Source organism: Stegodyphus dumicola, chromosome 8, assembly GCF_044657685.1.
Source record: "Stegodyphus dumicola isolate Sdum_Otavi_A_Nest chromosome 8, ASM4465768v1".
NCBI lineage: Eukaryota > Metazoa > Arthropoda > Arachnida > Araneae > Eresidae > Stegodyphus > Stegodyphus dumicola.
Genome location: NC_140775.1, coordinates 90,834,611 through 90,851,965, shown reverse-complemented (window position 1 = coordinate 90,851,965; position 17,355 = coordinate 90,834,611). Strand labels below are relative to the sequence as shown.

The 17,355-nt window shown below is 30.7% G+C and overlaps 1 protein-coding gene across 4 annotated transcripts in view; it reads right to left on the bottom strand.

The window, feature by feature from the left end:
* Window positions 1-17,355, bottom strand: part of LOC118179410 (uncharacterized) — a 48,104-nt gene that overhangs the window by 7,440 nt on the left and 23,309 nt on the right. For 2 of the 4 annotated variants that reach the window (XM_085822112.1, XM_085822113.1), the window contains exons 3-8: window positions 17,100-17,165; window positions 16,314-16,415; window positions 13,512-13,695; window positions 7,219-7,292; window positions 1,668-1,808; window positions 1,195-1,329 (exon numbers count right to left, since the gene is read on the bottom strand). In XM_085822112.1, the coding sequence (XP_085678238.1) occupies window positions 1,195-1,329; window positions 1,668-1,808; window positions 7,219-7,292; window positions 13,512-13,695; window positions 16,314-16,415; window positions 17,100-17,165 (702 nt within the window). The remainder of the gene's footprint in view (window positions 1-1,194; window positions 1,330-1,667; window positions 1,809-7,218; window positions 7,293-13,511; window positions 13,696-16,313; window positions 16,416-17,099; window positions 17,166-17,355) is intronic. The other 2 variants (XM_085822114.1, XM_085822115.1) reach the window with 1 other exon arrangement.

Genomic DNA, 17,355 nt, shown 5'->3' with positions numbered 1-17,355 from the left:
TAATATCATGTTTCTACTCTGCTGTTCAACGTCTTCGTAGTTTAAATAAATGTTTGTCATGTGTGTGGAAGACGTCATTTTATTCTTCAAAGAATAATGCATTTTATTTTTTATTGTATAACTTAATTCTTATTTAATAATTCAAGTTTGTTTAAATTGCTAAAGTATATTTTCTTTTCCTATGCTAATACTGTTTACCAAACTTCCTATAAATATAAATATTTTGAGAATCTTAAAAAAAAAAAAAAAAAAAAAAAAAAAGGTGTGAAAACCACCAACTTGCACATGCTAATTAACTTTTACATTTTCATCCATAAAAAATTGCCAAAGTGTACCAAGATGGTTGCGAAAGTACGTATATACCATATTATGATATATGAATTTATTGAGTTATTAAAAGTGTTAAACAAGAACTCTTATATTCTAAAGAATCTTGTATAACTTAGAAATGATTTATTTTTACACTCATGATTTGTATTAACATACAAAATACTGTGTTTCAAAAGATTGGAATATTTGTTTCTCAGATGCTACAGAATACATTTTGTTATTAAAAAAAAAAAAAAAGTTAAATGCTGTAATGTAAGAAAATGATCATTCAAGATTGAATTAGGTTTTTAATCTATTTTTACATTCTAAAATGAGTTGTTAATTAAGTTCTCATTAAGAGCTGCTGTTCACGAAACTCTTTATATTTATTTACTCCTTTTATATTTTTATAATGAGTCAGACATATAATGTTTAGGTGGCTCTAACAAGTGAAATATGGAGAAGTAGGTTATGGAAAAATAACGAGACAACTATTTCACCCTAATAAATTTGAGGAAAATACAATTTATATTATTATTTTTAGTGTAAGACTATACCATTCTTTCCAATTTTAAATTACTGTAACTGTTGTTCTGGAAATGAATATTTTGAATTTTCAGGAAAATATATTGAGATTATGACAATTCAAATATTTGGGGAAGAAAACTCGGGTAATAAATAGGTAATTACTTGTATGAAAATAATCACATTGCCCTGGATTATTTACTTATAGAGAAATATTTTGGTTTGAAATGTTATTTTTATTATTTTAATTGTTAAAAATTTTATGTAACTGTAAATGAACCTTCTTTACTCAACTTTAATTGGAAAATATTTTTAGTTATAACTTGAAAATTATTTCATTCAAGATGATTTTTCACATACCTTATATACCTTATTTTGCAGTTGCTTATGAGAAAGACCATGACCATCACAGTGGAAAATAATTTGTAATTCATTTAATGCTTGTGAAGTAATTGCAAATTTAGTCTTTTTTCTCATCGTCAAAGCAGTAAAACCCTAGTTTGTGAAGAGAAATGAAACTTGTGATGAAATTAATTGAAAGAATTTGTGATAAAAATTATATATATACTTTTAATTATACTGAACCTATATGCATTATTTCATCGTGAACATGAAGTCTCAAAGCAGCTTTAAACTCTTATACAGCCATTATTTCAATTTAGTTCCCAAACTTTTAAATATCATTAAAAATACTTTTTATGGTAATATCCAATAATCTAATATTTAGTACTTAAAAATATTGCCTCTGTATGATTACACAACTAAAAAAAATTTAATATTAATTATACTGTAGCCTAAAGTTGACATGACTTTGTATATTATGCCAATATTACCTTATATTTCAATCCATTCTTGAGATTTTCTAAAACTGTTATCCACATATGTGGCAGGAGAATATAAAATAGCTCAGGTTTTAAATTTAAATACAACACTTCCAGTGTATATTCAGCATAAGAACATAATTCATCTGTTGTCTGCAATGTAGGCAATAAATAAAATGTTAAGTTTGACATATTCACTTGTAGAAAACAAAATTTTAATAATATTTTACATTTGATCGATGATCTAAAGATTATAAATTTTAATAGAAATTTTTTTCACACTGTGCAAAAACTAGGATGGATTCACTAGCCAAAATGGGATACAGTGCATAAGCAATAAATTTATATGCGGTAAGCATACCAGCATTCAAAGGTTCAAGAAAGTAACCTATATATGATACACATATCAACAATTATAGTTTCATCTACATCAGTACTCTGTTATTGTGGATAAGCAATGGCATTGTGGATAAGATGACAATCTGACTGTCTTTTATATTAGAATATAAAAGACTCAGATTGTCTTCTCACTGTCCTTTGATTTTATCGAAAGTAAGACTGGCATTTGAAACTATCAGGACAGTTAAACCACTTCTGTCCTAATTAAGATTTGTTGTACACTGTGGCTATGCATAACATTTAAAAGTCAAGCATATTGAGAGCATGCTTGACTTTCTTAGATGCCCTCATTGTGCATGCTGCTATGGTAAAAAATTTAAAGTGATTTTTAAACTATTTCCTGATGAATCATTGAATGCAAATTTTGAAGACACACTGTTGATGATAGTCCTATATAGTGGAGTGATTTTTTTTCAAAATTTGATTTTGATCTTTTTCAAATTTAATGTTGAAATGATTTTTGTACTTATCTTCATTTAGCGTACAAACTAGAAATCTTAGAATTTTACTATTTGCACCATTATATTGAGCAGGAGAAAAAAAATCTTTTAAGGAAACTTATGAAAAAATTTTAATCTAAAAGAAATATTTTAAGAAATTGTGATTTTGAAAAAAGGGTAAAATATTCATGTACCTCTCAAAAATCATACACAGATGACTTTGTATGATGACTTTGTATATACACAGATGACAGATGACTTTGTACCTTTCTATTATTTCATTAAGTAATTTATTTGCAATGTTCACCGTTTATCATTGCAATTTTTTGATATTGCATGGTGGAACGGCTGATTATTTTCAAATCTATGCATACATAAAAGCACAAGGACATGTCAGTTGTATTGAAAAAACAAAACAAATAAATAATATGGAAACAAAGGACAAAAAAGTTATTGATGCAGGATGCCTGTTCTTTGTCTTTTCACTAGAGCACAAACCTGCCACTGAATACATCAAATCATGCTACAGCTTTATTTAGAAAAATGTTACTCGATAGCGAAATTGCTAAGAAATACCCAAAGAACAAAACTGGATGCAATTGTTAAAGAAATGGGTGTGAAAAAAAAAATCTTCGGTTATTGATTGCATTAAAACAGCTCCATTCTACCTCTCTTCTGGATGGAAGCACTAACACTGATGCAAAACTATCTATTTTTTTTTTTTTTTTTTTTTTTTACGAGGGCCATCCAGGAAGTAGATTACGTTTCCGTCTGTGTCCGCTAGGGGCGGGGCTAGCGGCTAGCGCGGCCATCTTGGGGTCAGAGCGTTGCGCAGCTCAGTCTGCATCTAGCCGTGCTAGTGAGAGGTTCGTGCTGTGCTCCGTTCAGATACTGTGACGGTTTGAAATGTCTGCGTTAATTGAAAATCCCGTGAGCTGCGAGGTGCGCTCAGTAATAAGGTTTCTGACTGCAAAAAACTGTAAACCGATAGAAATCTATCGGCAGCTTCGTGAAGTGTATGGGGACAACATTATCACTGAAGGTGGAGTGCGTCAGTGGGTCATAAGATTTCAAAATGGCCGAACCAATGTTCACGACGAAGATCGAAGTGGGAGACCCAGCATAGTGACCGCCGAACTTCTCGAAAAAGTCGATGCTAAAGTCCGTGAAAATCGAAATTTCACAATAACGGAACTTTCTTTGAGTTTTCCACAAATTTCGCGAAGTTTGTTGCACGAAATCATCAGCGAAAAGCTTGGTTACCACAAGTTTTGTGCAAGATGGATTCCAAAAATCTTGACAGAGGACCACAAAAATCAGCGAATGGCTGCAGCGTTGAACTTTTTGGACGCTTACCATAAGGATGGTGACTCTTTACTCGATCGCATCGTTACTGGTGACGAAACATGGGTGAAACATGTGAACTGTGAAATGAAATTGCAATCAATGCAGTGGGGGCACACAAGTTCTCCCCAAAAACCCAAGAAATGCATGCAAACAATGTCGGCAAGGAAGATGATGGCGACTGTTTTTTGGGACAGAAAAGGTGTAATTTTGGTGGACTTCCTGGAAAGAGGCACTACAATAAACTCTCAAAGGTATTGCCAAACTCTCCAAAAACTCAGAAGAGCAATTCAAAACAAGCGCAGAGGAATGTTGAGCTCTAAGATCTTGTTGATTCACGACAACGCCCGGCCCCACATGGCAAATGTCACTCGTAAAGTTCTTGAATCTTTTAAGTGGGAGTTGTTTCCTCATCCGCCGTACAGTCCCGACCTGGCACCGAGCGACTTCCACCTATTCCCAGCAATGAAGAAGTGGCTGGCTATGCAGCGTTTTGATGACGACGCACAGCTGCAAGAAGAGGTAACAAAGTGGTTGAAGGCGCAGGCGGCCGAATTTTTCGACGAAGGAATTTCCAAGCTCGTACATCGCTACGATAAATGCCTTAATTTGTATGGTGACTATGTAGAAAAGTAGTATTTGAGTGTGGCTTTCATCTGTATATAATAAAATTTGTTTCCTATACTTTGTTTATTTTTTTATTCCAAAACGTAATCTACTTTCTGGATAGCCCTCGTAAATTCGGAGTTTTCAGAAATTGAGCATAGTTTACTTTCTGTCTCCACTTAAGAAGAAGCTTTAATACAGCACAGCTAATTATTGACTTTGAAAGAAAATGCAATTCCTCTGGATAATTAATTAAGCACGTGGTGACAACAATGCACCAGTAATGGCAAGTTTGAAGTCTGGTGTTGCAGGTATTTAAAAAAAAAAAAAAAAAAAATCAGATTTGCAAATTATGCCGTTAGCAACTGAAAATTGTACATGCTGGTTATCTTTAGAGAAATGTTTATTTAGAATCCTCAACTAATTAAACTACTTGCATTTAAGAATTAGTAACTGAACTTTCAGACATTAAGTAGTTACTATTTAAAGTTAATTCATTGTGAAAAAATACATTTTCTTTTTATGTAGTTTTATCATTAAAAATATTTTTGTCATTACGAAAATTCTCCTGATTTTTGACTGTTGTAGGTTAGCAAGTATGTAAAAGCGTATTTTTTTAGAAACTATTGTCTAGATCCTTTAAGCAATGGAAACTTCCTTAGTTATAGGCATTAGAAGCATCCTGTATACTCATCATGCATCCTTCCAAAAATAAAATTACCCTTTTTTACAGCCACTGAAAACAAACATGGAATTAAATTCTCTTTTAGATTTTCATCTTCTTCTTTTTTGGGGAGTTTATTTGTTAATAAGTAAAAACAGATACTGCCATAGATTTTGGATTTTAATGTGCAGCACTTTGTAATAATGCAGTGGTGCAGTAGTTTAAAAAAAATACAACTGCTATATTTTAAACTATATAAATGGTATTCTTTTATTAATATAGATGATTATTTTATAATATAGATAAAGCAATAACATATTTTATAATTTCTCCCCCATTTCTGATAATTCAGCACATTTTACCTCTTATATGACTATTATTATAACCTTAATATTTCCCAAGGTAATACAGAAAAAACTCACAGGGAAACAAAAGCTTTGCCTTTCTACCAAAACCATAGAACCCTATACAATATCAGCCAAAAGTTGCCCTCTTCTATAGAATGTAAGAATTCAAAAGACCAACAGTATTCTCAACATCTCAGACTTAGTGGTAGCAAGTTGCTCCAATTCATAGCATAAAAGAAACATACCCCAGTTTAACTCAAAGAGATTTTTGCTGAAAAATTTTTCTATATTAAGCTGATCTTAGTATTACTGCAAAGAATTCACTAAAATTAATAGTCTAATTCTTCAAGTACTATTTGAAGTACAAATATTGTGATTAATTAAAAGCATCAAAAAACAGAATAAAATAATATATTCAATACATATGTTTCTGCATATGTTTTCATTTTCATATGTAAGAGGACTAATTAATTAGTGGCTGGGCTAGCTTGCATCAAGAACCTGAGACTTCAAGATTAAGCATGTATTGTATACTATAGTGTTAATTTATTCAAGAATAAGTAAGTTAATATAATTATTTTAGATCTGAATTTAATGTAACCTTTTAATGCACATTTACAGCACCTTTTCTCCCTTTCTTGACAGTAATATTGCACATTAAAATCTTTTTCTTAGTTATTACCATTATATAAATGTAGTAAAGGAGCAGAATATGTACTTGGATTATCTCTTGCGACAATATTGGTAGTAACAGATCAATTTCTACTGGCTTAGAAGAAGACTTCTGAACAGAAGCCTTTAGATTAGGCAATCAGTAATTTAAAGATTTCTCTCCATCTTTTCACAGGTTTACACAAGTAATTAAACTGAATATGGAAGTCTTTACATCACTTGTCATAGGCAAGTCTAGGTATTGCTTAAAAATGATTCAGAATGTTATCCAGCATGAAATCAAACAAGCAAGAACACAACTGTTATTTTAGTGACATTTGTTAAATAAACTGTTACAACAGATTCTGTGTTTGTTTGAGATGACATGTTTGTTTATATGGCCCTCTTTAGTGGATCCTAGGTCTTTATGCACAAACTGTAGGTGAAACGTATAACAAAATGCTAATAGATATCAGTCTGAACATGTAGTCAATACTTAACAGATGAGATTATTATGTATATAGACATATTTATGCACAAACTGTAGGTGAAACGTATAACAAAATGCTAATAGATATCAGTTTGAACATGTAGTCAATACTTAACAGATGAGATTATTATGTATATACACATATACCAGTTCAATGATCTAAATGTGAGACAGAAGTGTAGGATTTTTAGTTGTGCGAAGTATTATTGTCCCCAAACTGCCACTCTTCATCAGAATAGCTATGATTGCTCATTATTTTCCACTGAGACTGATATTACAAACAGCATACCTGATTTGTACTGTAAAAGATTTCATGCTAATGTATTTACTTTGGTAACACATTAAAAATTATTCAATGTACTAATAAAGAAAATTCATTGCTTCATAAAATATTTTTATACCATTCTAAAATTGGCAATATAATGTGTTTTCACTATAAAAATTAGCATATTTGATAAAAAAAATGATATTACTACTTTAAATTTTATGTAAATGAAAAAAAAAAAAAAAAAAAAGTTACAAGATAAATGCATATTTCTATATAGTGTATTTTTTTAAAGTTTACAAGAATATTAAGAAATACCTATAAAGGAAAAATGTATTTTTAAGCATAAATACTCACATCTAGATGAAAAGTATTACCAATTTTAACTTTCATAAAGTTATTTGTAAGTTTTCTTAGTTTTTTACTGACCTATATAAAAGCAAAAGCACAAATTGTAAAATGTTATCAAAAGCATATTGTATGCACTAAATTAGAATATATACACTTATATCTTCATGTTTTAAATACACAACATGTTTTGAAAAGATCAAAAATAAATTTTAGAAAAGTGGAAAAAATATTTTTGCAATTTCAAAAATACGCTTTTGCAATAATTTAATATTTTAAAGCCTTTATTTGATGAAAACATGAAATGCTTTTCCAAAGTAATTTAAAATATGAAAAAGATTTTGTAAAAAGATTCTTCCAGCCTTTAATCAAATTTCCATTTTAAAACTTTTCACTCTTAAAAATACCCATGTATGTGTATAAGATTACATAGTTTGGCTCATGTGACTTGTAAGCCACTTGATGCAATCCAGTTTCCCTTTTTCAGGAGGAAAGGGAGAGGATTCTCTCTGAAGAAGAGGGGCTCAAAATCTATACCAGTCTCGGCTTGTTTCCTTCTATAATTTTATGTTGGTATATTTTGCTCCCATGGAAATCATGCAAATATGTTAAATATATTGCTAAATAAATAACATAAGCAGTTTAAATAAACATTATTAAATAAGTATTTAAGTTGGAAAAATTCTTATAAAATATGGGACTATATTTTCTTGCTATATTAAACTTTTATATACTTAAAGAAAATCTTATACAAAGATGCACTAGTTATATTTTAAATATAAGAGGAATTTTAAGTAAATTTTGTTAAAATAATATATAGAGATAAAACCCTCAATCTGGCATTTAAAATTTAGTATAATTTGCAAGTTTTATGATGATTCTAACAATTCAAAATTAAATAAAAGAATGAGCATATGACACTAATATTTAAAAATACTGGTTGGTTGATTTTAAATGGATATTAACAGCTTATATAAGAAAAAATACAGGACACATCCTCAAACATGCAAGTATTTATTTAAATTCAACTTTAAAATGAGAAGTAGATCAAGGGCAAAAATTAACTTTTGGTATTTCTGGTTTCATATATATATATATATATGCTGCATGGTTTTAAATTCACTTAATTCGAAATCAAGTTATTCTAATACTTGTGCAATAGCTTCAAAGTAAGATAATAATAATTTATTTACTAAAGAAAATATTGATTATATTATCTCCTAATATTAATTTTAGTAGAAGTATCTAAAAAGAGTAAACCCATAGGTAGTAAGTTTAATTATTAAAATTCTCAAAAATAATCTTATACCTAATCAATTTATTAACCATTGCCTTAAAAGATCAGGCGTTAAATACTCACTCTAAATCATTTAACTGATAGGGATATGATAATTTGTTCCTAAACCTGAGAAGGCGGTATAAGTTGGATGACTATAAGTTGAAGGATTTGTACATAGTGTAATTACAAAGCTGTATATAATGTAAAAAGCTAATTGTTTTCAGACTTTTCTTATGCTGTTACTAAAAAAATGAGCCTATTTCATAATCTTTAGTCTGTCAAATAGCTCTTTGACAGTAAAAATTCCTTTTTTCCTTTTCTTCCTCGTTCCAACACGACAATTAGCCAGAAATTAATTCATCTCCGTTCACTAGTATATTCAAAATTTTAACAGACGTTTTCACTCACATAAGAACTCCACAACAAACGTCCCTCTAGTCCCTCCCTATCCCATAAATTACTTCTTACAAGTTTCACCACCTGAAATAATTCAAAGCCCCTGCTGCCAATAAAGAATTTCGGTCACACAACCCTTCTGAGTAAGACACCGAAGAGAACACTTTGCCCACTTCCCACTAGAAAGAACATAAGTTAATGCTTTTTCTGGCCTTTTATATCTTCACGTACATTTCCTTTTCTTATTATATATATGTTAATTTTCAATTTTTTATTATTTGATTTGTTTTTGCAAAGATAGCATTATTTTTCTTATATTTCTTAACTTTCTAATGTTTATTTCAATTACTTTGAGTTATATTTCATAATTCCAATTTCCAATGTTTAATTTTTTACAAATAGATTTGAATTAAAATGCATAAACACGAGGGTGTCAGGAGACAATTACTCAAGTAATTTATAAATTTTACTGCATAAATTGCTTTTCACTCAAAATTCTATTAGCGAAAATGCTTAATTGGAATGAGTTCTTTGGTGCTCTGCATTGGTTCTGGATCCCTTCACTTCACGGAAATATTTGGCCTAACTTAATTTGCCAGTTTGGCATCACCTTATTACTTGAGTAAAAGACGAAACACCTTTGTATTTATTTATTAATTATTGTTCATTGAACGGGAGTTGGTTTGTTCCCCTTGAAAAGTCAACTACCGTAATTTCGCGCGTATAGTCCGCGGACTATCTGTGTTTAAAATGCAAATTTTTGAAGCTGCGGACTATCCACCAGTGCGGATAATGCGCTGGTTGTTCACGGTTAAAATCGTTGAAATTTAAAAAACACGCTGTCGTGAACTGCCGATGATCAAATATAAAAAAAGCGTGAGATTCCAAGAAAACATTCGTATGTATCATATCGATAGTATTCATAGAGCATAGTGCAGAACGAATTTGTAGTAGCAATTAGAGCTCCTAAAATCCAGGCTGGCGCATCAAGCGATGCCAGGATATGAGCCAAAGAAAGTCTTGTATGAGCACTCACTTAGCGCAACCAGAGTCTTGTATCCCAGTATCCTTTGCACTGCTTTAGCGCAACTGCCGGGAGGGGGAAAAGTAGTTGATGCGTCGGCTCGGTTTTTAGGAGCCATAGTAGCAAGTACCTGGAGTACGAAAAAAAAAGCGTGATTCGTTTACTTATAGCGTGGTTTGGAAACACCGAGTGAGTGGGGTCGAAGGTCACATTTCATTACCACTTATCACGAGGATAGCACGTTGCACAGTATTTTATTTTGTTTTCGTATTTTGTCTCATCTTCGATAGCGTTGATGAAACATCGCCGGAGTTTTACTGCTGAGTTAAACTCAAGGTAGTTGAGAAAGCTGAAAAAGATGGAAATAGAGAAGCGGGCCGTTGTTGTTTTAATCCTAGAATCCGGTGCACACAGGATTTGACTACTTTTGGCGACTTTATGATGAGCAATGAAAACGGGACATATACGATGAGTAGTTAACGGGTCATTCAAAGAAAATATATAGTTAAACATAGTATATACTATGTATATAGTATATATACTATGTGTGTATAGTGTATATATATAGACGTTCTTTGCAGAGTCGTAGCTAGGGTTTTCAGCGCCCAGGGACAACTGAAGATTTCGCGCCCCCTACTGCTTGCCAAGGATGGAAAACATTTAATTCTAAAATGCCATAACATCACTTTGGCGCCCCTTGGATTCTGTGCCCGGGGACAGATGCCCCCCTTTAGCTACGCCCCTTAAAAAAATTAAAAACATGTAATCGGAAATTGTCATTTGTCATTGATCGGAAATTAGTTGACTTTTCAAGGGGAACAAACCAACTCCCGTTCAATGAACAATAATTGATAAAAATATGTAAATACGAAAGTGTTTCGTCTTTACTCGAGTTATAAGTTAAAGTCAAACCGGCAATTCTAGTCAGGCCAAATATTTCCGCGAATAGAAGGGATTATGAACCAATGCTGATACTCAAAGAACTTATTCTTATGAAGCATTTTAGTCAATTCAATTTAGAGTAAACAGCAATTACTGTAGAGAAATCCTAATTAACCCGAGTAACCGTCCCCGACACTTTCATGTTTATGCATTTGAGTTCTATATTATTAGTAAAAATTAAACATTGGAAATTGTCATTATGAAACCGAATTCAAAGTAAAGTTGAAATAAACAGAAGATTACAAAATAAGATAAATAATGCAAACTTTGTAAAAACAAATCAAAGACAATATAAAAATAATATAAAAAATAATATATAATAAGAACAGTGAATGTACATGAAGATATAAAGGCCAGAAAAGGTATTAAGTAACTTACATTCTTTCTAGTGGGGAAGTTGGCAAAGTGTTCTCTTCGTGTCTGACTCATAAGTGTAGGGTGTCCGAAAATTCTTAGCGGCAGTGGGGGCTTTGAATAATATCAGTCGGTAAGACTTGGGTGAAGAAATTTATGGTAGTGGGTGGGACTTGGAATTCTTGAAGGATGTATTATGTGGAGTTCTTATTTGAGTGAGACTGTCTGTTAAGATTTTTTTGAAAATACTAGTGAATGGAAATTAATTAATTTCTGGCTAATTGTCGTGTCGCAATGATTAAGAATTTAAGAAAGGAAAAAGGAATTTTCACTGTCCAAGAGCTATTAGACAGACTAGAGTCATGAAATAGGCCCATTTTTTTAGTAACAGTATAAGTCTGAAGACAATTAGCTTTTTACAATATATACAATTGAGTAATTACACTATATACAAATCTTTCAACTGACAGTCATCGAACTTATACCGCCTTCTCAGGTTTAGGAACAAATTATCATATCCCTATTAGTTAAATGATTTAGAGTGAGTATTTAACGCCTGCTCTTTTAAGGCAATGGTTGATAAATTGAATGGGAATTAGATTATTTTTGAGAATTTTAATAAGGATCAAAATTTCGCGTTGTAAATCTATTATATCTGTGCATATAGTTTTAATTCGTTGTATTTGATTAATTATAGTATTGTTAATTACTTTTTTGGATATGTTGGAGTTCCAATTTATTAATTTGTTAGTATTGAAATTGAAGTTTCTTGTTTTGTCAAAAAGTAAAATTTTTTTGTAGTTAATGATTTGAAGATCTAGAAAGTCTATGCTATTTTGTGAATTATTAGTTTTATTAAGACAATTCGGATAAATCTCGGAGTGTTCAATTTTACCAAAATTATTAATTGTAATAAGGTCATCAATATATCTGTAGGTGTGTTTGTAGTAATTTAACTTTAATTTGTGGTTGTAGATTTTTTTGGAAGTTAAATTCTTTGACAAATAAAAAGATATTACAGATCGAGGTGCTGGAATGTAAGCCCATTGGCAATCCTCTGACTTGTTTAAAAAGTTGATTTTGAAACTTGATGTAGTTATGAAAAAGTGTGCATTTTAGGTAGGTTTTCCATTTGTCAAGAGTCATGATATTGAGCATATCAGGGAAGAATTTAGGTAGATCAAGTAGACTGGTATAGATTTCTTCTAGAGGAAGTGAGGTATATAAGTTTTCAAAGTCATAGCAGTTAATGTTTTGGATGTTAATGGTTTGAATGGTATTAATGACAGGAGTGTTATTATGAATGATCCAGCAATAGTTATGATTAGTGTTACAATCATTGAAAATAAATTTACAGATTTTATTAAGCTGAATTGAAAAATAATAGTCTACATTTTTCTTGTAATTATTAGTTCCATTAGCTATAAATCTGAATTTTAATGGTGCTTTATGGAATTTGGGAATCGCATAAAGATTAGTAAATCTGTTTGAGAGTATATAAGGCAAGATTTGATACAATTTTCATTTAACTTTTACAGATTCAAAGATCATGGTAATATCAAAGTAATAAGTTTTAATGGTTAATGGTTTATTTAAGTAGCTTTTTTGATACTAGAAACATCCTCAGCTTCAAAATTTTCTGAATATTAGATTATGTTTATGCTACCATATATTTACCATCTACTGTTTTGGCAAGTGTTACCCAAACAGTAAAGTATTAGGTATTAGAAGATATGAACAAGCATCAGTTTGCTGGGAATGAATTTAAATATCTATCTATATTTACCTCATTGGTAACTTATTGATTGATTTCCATAGCCCTCATGAATGATGTGGAATCTGATCAACAGCTTTGAGGGGCAGTGATACATTTTGGTTTAATTTAAAATAATAATACATTGTTCTATACTTATACCCATACATATATCGACCACAACTAGCTGTCAACCTACAGGCTACCTGTGACCAATGTTTCTTAGTTCATCAGTTGAAATCACCTACAATTTAATTATGCTTTAATAATATGTCTAAACACATGTATTACAAATACATATAATTTATACTATATACATTTTGTAGATAATTTTCATTTACATCTGAAGCATTATCTTAATAAAAATTGTTTCTAAGGCCATATACTTAGTATCTGCTGCAGAACTATTTGGATTTAACTTCCAACTTTTATATTGTCTTTTTCATTTATAAATGTTACTGAGAAAAAAGAAAAATTATTGTTTGCATTGTTATTAAAGCAATTAAAAGCACTATAAAAATGTAAAAAAATATTTGATTTACAAATACTTTCCTGTTCCAAAATTAACAAATATACTGTGGCAATAGAACTCAATATTTGACTTTCAACTGCTACCAAAGGATTCACATTGATAAAACCATATTCAGTCTTGGCAACCTTTAACACACCTTCTATTTTATTTTTAATGATGTGGATGTGTTCAAATAATGCATATGCATTACAAAGAACTACACAGAGCTATAACAAAAATATGCATGTTAGAAATACATGATTTTTTTTAAATGAATATATTGAAACACAATTATAGCTAAATGAAAAATCAGTATTCAATGCACTGAACATAACATTTTAAGGCTGCAGATATTTTAATAAGAAAATTTTGCTAAATAAATTATATTTTAGTTCTTTTGTCTTCATCACCACCTTTTTTTTAAAATAAACTATGATGCCCATGGATGTTCAAAAATTAGATTGCTGTTCTGTACACAGACTGATGACTAAAGAGATGTAAATAATATTATTAAAGACAAGAAAAATATATAAACTATGTTAGTTAGAGATGAAAAGAAATTTTATCAAATGATTATGGAGGTAATATAAAAAATTTACACGAAATAGTTAAAAAGGGGTTATTTAATTTACACTTGAAATTTATCATGGGGGGGGGAGTCAGAAATACAGCAAATGATTGAAAATTTATTAAAATAGTATATATGCATACATAAATATCAAAATAAAAATGAAATGGTTTAATTTTTTGTGTATGTGATTACGGCAAAGCCTTGAGGACTATCGGTCTATGAGGAAGGATGTCTTTGTGCAGGACATTCTAATGGAAACTAGCTCGTGTAAACGTTACACGTGGGGAAAACACGAAAATGCCCGTGCAGTCAGGCAGTTCATGGGAATTGAATCTCAGACCGAACTATCAGTGTTCATCAACTTTACCGCTCAGCCACTGGTGGATCATAAAAATGAAATAATTTGTTGAACAGCTTGTATTTTTTTCACAAAACAGTTTTATTATTAATTTTATATAAATTAACTAACTAAATGCTAGTAAATAAAGTTATTATATGCAAATATAGTTCTTATAGTATAGTATTTATTACTTATGATTAATAATAATAAATGTAAGTCATATGTTATAGATTATGAAACTGAGTAGACATGCTGATTTGGTATGAAAAGGATATCAGTTTATTTCACAAATTCATGTTAAACCTAAAACAGGATAAATATCTGGTTCTAAAGAAAATTTTCTGTCAAAAAAGGTTTTAAATAAAGTTAGGGAAAAAAACAAAAACATGAAGCAGTACCTTTAGTGTGGGTAGTAATACGCACCCAAAGCTATGATTTTCTGCCAATACTTTGGTAGTTTTTTAAAGCCTTTGGTTCAGAAACTTGGTGGTCGCAAGTCCAAAAACAGATCAACCTCATTTCGGATGCGCTGGGCAGAATGGAAGAGAGCATCAGCAAGATGTAGCTGTGGGTGTAAAAAAAAGTAGAAGTCCGAAGGAGCAATAATGGGGATATTGCAAAAGATTCCATTCAGGTCGGTGCAGAGACCAGTCGGTTAATGCACACATTTGTGGTCTTGCATTATTACCTTTTTGCGCCACAATTCAGTTCGACATTTTCCCTTAATAGCACTGTGAACATGGAGTAGCATCTCATTGTATATTTTACTGCTGGAGGTTTTTACCATTTTCCAGATACTCTTTGTGGATAATACCATGACAATCCCACCAGATACAAAGCATGATCTTTTTGCGAATCAAATTTCACTCTGCTATGCTGCCGATGGGCTCACGGGCGTAAACCAACACCTTTTTTAACCTGAGTTGTTGAAGTAAATCCACTTTTCATCACAAGTGACATCCTGGTCCAGAATTTTGTCCTTGTGTTGATATTTGAGCAGATTATAATAGGCCCAAACATGTTTATCTGCTTGAGTCAGCTCACCCAGCAATTGAACTTGTACGTCAAGTTTAGGCAATGCATAGTGCAGCTAATGGACATGGCTACTAACAACTCCATAGCAAGCTCTCAAGTGGTTGCATACTCATCTTCTTCCAAAAATTCTCGCAGGTGGGCCTCATCAACATCAGTACACCTGCTAGAACACTCTGCTTCTTTAATGTCATAGCTCTTGTTTTTGAACCTTTGGTATTAAACCTTCGCAGAGTCATATGATACAACATTAGTACCTAAAGCTAGGTACATGATTTGGTGGCATTCTGTGGCTTACTTTTTGCAACAGAACTAGAGGTAAATGGAGGTTCTAATCTGGTAGCCGGATAGTTCCAATTCAGACACCTTGTACTTTATGATAAAAATATTTTTTTACAAATTTCACAATACAGTATTCTAAACTAAGTTTCTTTCTTTCAAATGCCAAAAATCACTTGACAAAATGTGATTAATCATGCCATTGCTAACCGTTTGCGTACATGATATGTGTGGTGGTGGGAAACTTTCATTAAAACCCGATATTATATTAATATAGTAAAGAAGAAAAAAAACCTGTAAAATTTAGATGTAATTTAACCTCTAAGCATCATGACCAGCTTTATCCGGTCGAGAATTTTTGCCACTCGGTACATATTAAATTATAATTTATGATACTTTGCTCTCTTACTTTCTTAATTATATTAATTTATTATATAATGCCATCTTAACAAATTTAAGTTTATGAAAATAGATACTACAATAAGTAAATATACAAATTTAGCTAATAAAGGCTCTTTAAATACAGGTCTTCATTACAGATCTAAAAGGTCAGAAGGTGAAAGAACTTAGAAGATTACTTAAGTAATTACTGATATCATTATAGTAATTAGATTATCTCTTACCTTTTTACTTATCTTAAATTGATGCTTTTTAGAATAGAAGTTACACTCTTTAATTTTTTCTAAAACAGCCTGTATGTATTCAAATATGCAGGATTGTACTACCTAGAAAATGTTTAAAGCAGCTTAAAAATTTCAAAATCAATGCCAAAAAATATTCAGATTATCAATATAGTTTCTAACACATAAGATTTTATTAAAATCACTTTCATCTTTAGTAAAACTAAAATTTATAAATTATGTCTTAAAATAATATTAATAATTTCCCTTCTTCATAATTACAATTTTACTCATTTGCATAATAATTGTATTAGGAGAACGATAGATTTTCCCTATATCTTTAAGGATCTCTAGTTGTGTATTTCTTTACCTTAATTTAGTTTCAATAGTTATACTAGATGCTAATAACTGTAGTAATGCAATATAAGAGAGAGAGAGAGAGAGAGAAAAAAAAAAAAAAAAAAACTAATGCAAGTGTATTAATACGTAAAAGGCATATGTATTTCTGAAAACTTCAAATATAAAAGGTAACAAATTATGAGAAACATATTTAAATCCAAACTTAAAGATAAAAACTAATTTTGTAATGCTAATATGTATAAAGTTTGTTTTATTTTAGACCCCCCCCCCAAAAAAAAAGTGCATTTGAAATTTTGTCAGTGAGATCTTACATGTTGTACACTTTTTAAAATTTACCAATTAAAAAAATTCATGGTTCAATAATGGCAAGGGATTAGATATATTTTTAAGTAACTGCTACACAACTACAAATAAAAGAGAAGAATTTACTTCGATCAAAGCACCATGAGTATAAAACTGATCATGCCACTTTAATTTCATCCAAACATCTATCACCTACAAATTTCAATAATAGAATAATTCAATTTCAATAAAATTATTCGAAGATAGTACGAGGGCTATCCAGAAAGTAGATTGATTACGTTTTGGAATAAAAAAATAAACAAAGTATAGGAAACAAATTTTATTATATACAGATGAAAGCCACACTCGAATACTACTTTTCTACATAGTCACCATACAAATT